The 7,132-nt window shown below is 41.8% G+C and overlaps 1 protein-coding gene across 2 annotated transcripts; it reads left to right on the plus strand.

The window, feature by feature from the left end:
• Positions 1-1,860: 1,860 nt before the first annotated feature.
• Positions 1,861-6,662, plus strand: LOC123230922 (tryptase-like). Of its 2 annotated transcripts, XM_044657110.1 has the most exons (6): positions 1,861-1,893; positions 2,913-2,973; positions 3,572-3,734; positions 4,227-4,492; positions 5,744-5,907; positions 6,058-6,662. In XM_044657110.1, exons 1-6 carry the CDS (start codon positions 1,861-1,863, stop codon positions 6,241-6,243), a joined length of 873 nt encoding a protein of 290 aa, XP_044513045.1. In that variant the 3' UTR covers positions 6,244-6,662. The 2 variants fall into 2 exon arrangements, with proteins under 2 accessions (XP_044513045.1, XP_044513046.1); XM_044657111.1 differs by lacking the exon at positions 1,861-1,893 and having other exon boundaries at positions 2,913-2,958; positions 3,545-3,734.
• Positions 6,663-7,132: the final 470 nt, after the last annotated feature.

Here is a 7,132-nt window from a genome sequence, read left to right on the forward strand (position 1 = left end):
GCTCTAACTCTGGTGCTTAGCCTCTGACTCTGGTACTTTGAGTGGGTGGGGGAAGGTTGATCAGCTCACATTTTGATGGGAGCTATTTCCCCCCTGATAGCATGGAAGTGCCCAAATCCCATGTACCTTTGATACTGTGCCCTATTGTGGGGTCCCTTCTTTCATCTGGATTTGGTTTTTTGTACTTTGGAGGTATGCTGGTGGTTGTTAGTGAAGAGAGTTAGAGCACCCTGCTTCTACTCTGTAGCCAGCTTAACCCGGAAGTCCAGGTCCATCCTTGATGAGGTTAGTGAATGAATGAAAGAAAATGCATTTATTAAATCCTTAAAATGTGCAAAAAAAGCTGCTCTAAGTGCTAGGGATATAAGCAGAAAAATAAAACAGCCCGTGTATTCAAGAAACTCCCATTCTAATAGGGGAGTCAACATGTGGAAGGGAAGAAGCAGGCTTTTGCAAATAATATTCTGTGGCAGTTCATATATTTACAATCACCCAGCTTATTGAAAGGTATGGAGAATACAAAATCCCACTCTGCTTGTTGTTTGTTAGTTATTAACAAAACCCAATTTACTTAGTAGAACAGCATGGCAACTTATTGGCTCTTCTCTAAAAGCTTATTTTTCCAGGGGATGGATTTGTAGAGTTTTTCTTTGGTTATTCCAGAGAGGAATTTGTCTACTGTAGTTTTTCTAATAAAAAGCAATTTTTAAAAGAATAATAGTCACTGTCATCTTTCAAAACCTGAATATCCTTGTTTTCTTTTTAAAAATCGTAGTGATGTTAAACATTCCTTTATCTTTATCTATATTTTATTTATACCAAGTCAGTTTCTTTGGTCATTTCCAAAAAGTCCATCCCTCACAGCCTAACATCAGATTATAACAAAAGCTACAGAGTTTATCTAGGTGGCAGCATGTGCTCTTCTTTTAAGCTACAGAATAATCCCAACCCCGTCAATCGTAGGAAGAATCTTATTCTCTAAAACTTATGGTTCTCTGCAGTCATAGGATTTTCACTAGTAATGGAACAATGCATATATTCATCTGGACTTTTAAAGAGTCAGTTGTTAAAAATAAAGGATGCCAAGTATAAACCAGGGTATTAATATTAGTGCCCTAATAAAATGTCGCTTCAGTTTTGTGGAAGAATGAAAAAAAGACAAATCAAAATGTCAAAGTTATGTTGGTTTCTGTTTTAAATAAACATTACTTTACTATATAAAAATATTAAGCTTTCTCTGGCACATATTTCTATAAGATTGCTTAAAACATTTAAGCAAAGACAACTTTGATTAATACTTCTTTGATTATACCAGCTGGAACATAAAACAAGGAGATGTGTGCTCAACAAAGGTCTTCAGCATATCATGGAGGAGATCTCACATAGAGACCAAGTCATCTACAGATGGTGAGGTCTTTTAGATGCTCCAGGTGCTGAGGGCATTATGCTGATTGCTTCTAGTCCAAGACCATTGCAGAACCACCTAAAATGATTCATACTCACTACAAAGAGTTTGGCTTACCTATCCACATAGGTCAAGACACATACCAAAAAGTAGTACCAAGACACATACCAAAAAGGGGCATTATACCCATTGCACTACTTTTTGGTATGTGTCTTGACCTATGTGGATAGGAAAATCCTATGACTACAGAGAACCATAAGTTTTAGAGAATAAGATTCTTCCTACGATTGACAGGGTTGGGGTTATTCTGTAGCTTAAAAGAAGAGCACATGCTGCCACCTAGATAAACTCTGTAGCTTTTGTTATAATCTACAAAGAGTTTGGCTTACCTATCCACATAGGTCAAGACACATACCAATAAGTAGTGCAATGGGTATAATGCCCCTTAACCCATTATGGAAATGAGAATAGCTCCTGACAGACAGAGAGTAAGTATACATGGTAGACCCTAGGAATGGGTCTGTCCCAGTGTTCCCTACTGGGCAAATTGAGAAATTGGTGTGAAATTAGGCAGATGCCATTCTTTTGGGGAACAAGAAGGAGCACATGCGAATCATGGTGGGGTAAGACAGTCTTGGAAGAGTTATATAGATTTGGCCAGAAAATTTAAGAGCTACTTTCTACCTATGTGGCCTTAAGCAAGTCATTTAACAGGACTTGGGCATAATCTCTGGGCTTCAGTTTGCTGATCCCAAAATGCAATTGGACTAGAAAATCTCCAAGGTCTCTTCCAACTCTAATACTATTATGATCCTGTGATCTTATTCATCCATTCATTTATTAATACATTCAATATAGATTAATTATTCATTGTGGGAGTAGCACTGAATGGGATCCTGTGGATTATTTAGACACTTGGATTCTTACACTAGAGGAGGACAAAAAGACAGAAACACTGATAACTAACACTACACAAAGGTATATGATAAGTGAGGGTTTTTAGAAGGCATAAGGAAAGTACTATAAAAGTTCTGAGGAGAAAAATATGATTCTCTAACTTTCTTTGGCTTAATTGGAATTAGTTTTATAGGCCTCTGACTTCCAGGCCACTTAGAAATAAGGAAGGGTTAAGAGGATTAAAAATAAGATGGAGATGGAGAACTAGTAAATAGGTGCATATATCTGAAAAGTCATCAGCACGATTTCTCAGCATGTGTCTAGCTTTACATCCTCCACCTCCTTCACCCCCTCCACATGTAGAAGAGGGCTGGGCTTGCCCTGTTCACCCTCCCTCCTCTACTTCCTGTTCTTGGAGGATAAGTAGGGGGCTAATTAATGGGGAGGACACAACACTGGAACTTGGACATGGTAAGAATCATAATCCCCTATGACAAACTAATTTCCAAAATTTCAGCTCCTAGCCCCACCATGCAGAGATGCTTCATCCAAGATTTTGGCATTTGGGTCTGCACTCTGCTACTTTTAATATTTTTTTTATTTCTTCCAGATGTTCAGCCTATTGTTCCTGACCCTTCCCCTCTTGGGGAGCTCAGTTCCTCTGATTCAAGGTGAATTAGGAATAGTCTGATCTTGAAGTCCCTTTCTCTAGAATCTAGATTTTGCTGATCTCATGAGGAGTGATACCTGGAAGGCACAAGGGGAATGCTTCAACTCTGCCTCTGGGATGGGAAGAGAGGTAGCGGTGACTTCTGGGAAATGACATTCTTGAGTTTCTCTTGAGAAATGACATTTTATAGTAGGAAGAGTACTAGATATACAATCAGGACAGAGTGAGGTTCAACTCCTACCGCTGATACTTATTAGCTGTATGGTTCTTACCTTCCTCTTTAGAGCAGTAATTTTCATATTTGTCAAGTTAAAATTCCTTTAGTACCTATCTCAAAGGGTTGTGAATTGGATTAAATGAGATAATAATTGCAAAGGTATTGCAAAGCTCAGGGAGTTGTAGAATGTCCATTGATATCATCGTTATCATGATTATTGTTGTTATAATTATTGTTATGGGAAAGAATGGGATAAGCTGAGACCCAGCCCTTGGCACATAATCTTGGGAGTGGAGAATGGGAACTGCAGATGTGTGAAGCCTGTGGAAGAGGGCTGCATTTCTGAATTCATCCTTGCACAGTCTCTTTTCTCTCTGCTTAGACAGGGAGCAAGTTGGCATTGTTGGAGGCCAGGAAGCTTCGGAGGATGAGTGGCCTTGGCAAGTCAGCCTCAGACAGGATATAGGTCCATACTGGATGCATTTCTGTGGTGGCTCCCTTATCCACCCCCAGTGGGTATTGACTGCTGCCCACTGCATTGACACGTGAGTCACCCCCTCCTCATTCAGCTGTATGGGCATGAATGACCCTGGCATGCGGAGAGAAGAGTGGAGACGGACTTAGGGCTTGGAGTCAGGAAACTTGGATTTGGGTCTATACTTTGTCATAGCCTCCCTGTGTAACTTTGGACTAGTTATTTACAGGGATGACAGTCCTTGCTCTGACTTACTCAAAGATGAAAGCTAGAGGCGATGTACTTTCTAAACTAAAAAGTATCCTAAGCATGTGTGGTACCATTACTATTATTTAATTGGGAACCCAGGAGGGAGATGGAAAGGTGGTCATCAATGAGTTGGAAAAACTTCAAGTGTAGGAATATAGTGGAAGGCCCAGAGAGGCTCAATCCTCAGGTCCCAAAAGGTGAGCTACATGGCATGTAGGGAGAGGATAGAGTCCTGGGACTGTTGCTCTCTGTTGTGGCCCTCCAGCCCAGACCCAGGTGCTTTGAAGAAACATTTCTTTCCTTCTTCACCCAGAATTCCGAAGGAGCCTTCAGAAATCAAGATCCAACTGAGGGAACAGCACCTGTATTATAAAGACAAGCTACTGCCCCTGGCTGAGATTATTGTCCCTCCCAGATACACCTTTGCTAATAAGGGCTGGGATATTGCTCTGCTAAAATTGAAGACCCCTGTGGAGCTGTCCAGTCATGTTAAGCTTATCAGCCTTCCTAATGCCACTGAGACTTTCCCATTGGATTCAGAGTGCTGGGTGACTGGCTGGGGGAATCTTGATTCTGGAGGTGAGCATTGGGAAGGAAATGGGGCCTCATGGGTCTTTTCCCATTTCCCAGTTCTGGTGCCAGGACTGGGGTCGGGACTAGGTATGCCAAAGTCTAGGGGGAGGGAGTGAGAAAAAGTTAGGAAACCCATGTTTTCTTTTTTCTATTAGCAATTTGAAATATTTAAAAAGAATACTGGATCCTTAGCTCCATGGGCTGAAATATCTTAGGTCTTTGCTTCCTTCCCAGATCCCTAGGTGGCTGTGTCATTGGTCTCTATAGCAGGCCGAACTTAAAGGATATTGGATTTGGATCCAGATTTTGGAACCCGAGTTCAAATCCTAACTCTGCTATTTATTAGCTAGATGTACTCAGAAAATTTTCTTCCCTTCTCTGGAACTCAGAATCTTTCTTAGTAAAGTGAGAGTATTGAATGAGTGGGTACATGAATGAGAAAGCTTTTACTAAGCACTTACTAGGTGCTAAGCTTTGGGAATAAAAATAGAAAAATGAAGCAGTCTCTATCTTCAAGGAGATTCCATTTTAATAGAGGGAGACAACACATTATCATTACCACCACCATCTTCCCATTTATATTGCACTTTAAGCTCTACAAAGTGCTTTAGAAATATTTCATTTGATATGACAACTCTAGGACATAAGGGCTATCATTATTCTTATTATACAGATGAAGGAACTGAGGCAGACAGAGGTTAAGTGACTTGCCTAGGGTCAAGTAGCTAGTAAGTGTCTGAGGCTAGATTTGGACTCAGGCCTTCCTGATTTCAGGTCTTATCCACTGTGTTCTATTCACTGTTCTCCCTAGATGTCTCTAATGGTTCTAATTGATGTCACCTAATGGTGAATTGAACAATAGGATAATCAATTGACTACTCCACAGTCTTCTATATGGACTGTTTCATTGAGCACACCTGGAGATATCTTCCCCCAATTTCTCATTCTCCTCTCCATTTTTTTCCCAGCAGCTAGGGCAGTATATGTAGACCATGGTATCTAGGTACCAGTTCTTCTGGAGCAGAAACATTGTTCCACAAATCCTGGCTCTATCCAAAACCCTGCTATGTAGATCTCTAATCCCACAGCACAGCGAAGGTGGGTCTTGGGTTTCGAGTTCATCCCATGTTGCCTGGTGTCTAGCACCCAAAGTGAGATGGACCTTTTGATGCCTCCTAAGCCTCTGTGAGGGTCCCAGGACACGTCCTCTCCCTCTCTAGGCCACCAGTAATATACCACTTTCTCTTTCTTCTGTAGTTTCCTTGCCCCCACCCTACACCCTGAGGAAGGTCCGAGTTCCTTTGTTGGATCCAAAAGTCTGTGATGAAAAGTACCACAAGAAAGCCTACACTGGTTCATCTGTAAAGATAATTACTGATGATATGCTATGTGCTGGCAAACTTCATGTAGACTCCTGTCAGGTGAGAAATTCTGGATGTCTCTTCTTCCCCAAAGTCTCTCCCTTCCTTCCCTGCCTTCTCTTCCCACCTTCTCTCCATTACATCCTGTTATCTCCTTCTCCTGGAAACTGTCCTTTGGATCATGCTAACAGTCTCTTTCTTGCCTTTTAGGGTGACTCTGGGGGGCCCCTGGCCTGCAAAGTTGGGGATTCCTGGAAGCAAGCTGGGGTGGTGAGTTGGGGAATAGGCTGTGGCATGCGCAATAAGCCTGGTATCTACACACGTGTCTCAAGCTATGTGGATTGGATCAATGAGCATGTTTTCTCCAATTCCTCTACAAACCCAATTAGACCCTAACTGCCCCCCATCCCAGCCACCTCAATCTGTTCTAATTCTTATCCTTTTCCATCTCTCTGACCTCAGTTTCTCTGAGGTCAGCTTTTTTCTTCTCAACACATCCTCCTCTGAACCATCCCTTTCTCTTTGGCTAGTTCAGAGACTGGATGCATAGACTTGGGCTTAAATCTAGATGCTTGGCTTCTAGTTTCCTGCTCTTTCACTGACTCCCTCTGGACAAGCCCCTTCTGGGATCTTTTAGTTTCCTCCTCTGAAAAAAATGGGTCAAGGGCATAGCCTCTTTCTGGCTCTGGTGTTCTATACTCCTGTGAGTCTGTTCTGTGAATTATCTTGCAGAGGTTGTTGCATGGAACAAGAAAGGGAGAGGGGAAATGGACTCATATGTATGGAATTGCTTGTATCTCATTAAACTGTCTTCAACCCCATCTGGCTCTAGAAACAGTGCTTTCTTTGGGCTGGCTCAAACAATTGAGCCTGTTCATACACTGTCATGGGATCTGTCAGGGAATCAGCTATTTCTACTCCTCCCTCTGATCAAAGGGGATTAAGGGATATCAAGAAAGATGTCCTACAATTAAAATGAGTCCCTTCACCTAAAAAAATAAAATACCCCTCCCTCCCCCACCATGGAAGTTAATGAGGAGAAATCATTCCATCACAAAAGTCTGTCCCAGATAACCCAAAGTATCTCAGGAAAAATCACTTGGGAGCCTCTGAAAAAACAGAGCTTAGCCAAAAGAATTCACAGTGTACTGATTGCAGCCACTACCATGTATCAGACTCAGCTGCCTCAATAGTGGGTTCAAACTTGCTGAGTCTCCATTCTCTAGGCATAAATAGACAATTTCTGTCTCCTTGGACAGTCTCTAAATTTGCTGGTCCTCAGTCT

This window comes from Gracilinanus agilis, chromosome 1 (genome assembly GCF_016433145.1).
Source record: "Gracilinanus agilis isolate LMUSP501 chromosome 1, AgileGrace, whole genome shotgun sequence".
NCBI classification, from domain to species: domain Eukaryota; kingdom Metazoa; phylum Chordata; class Mammalia; order Didelphimorphia; family Didelphidae; genus Gracilinanus; species Gracilinanus agilis.

Coding starts and splice junctions, on each gene's coding strand:
- LOC123230922 (XM_044657110.1), top strand. CDS start 1,861: ATGGAAATGAGAATAGCTCCTGACAGACAGAGA. Junction 1,894..2,912: donor TAGCTCCTGACAGACAGAGA/GTAAGTATACAT, acceptor TATTTCTTCCAG/ATGTTCAGCCTATTGTTCCT. Junction 4,493..5,743: donor GGGGAATCTTGATTCTGGAG/GTGAGCATTGGG, acceptor TTTCTTCTGTAG/TTTCCTTGCCCCCACCCTAC.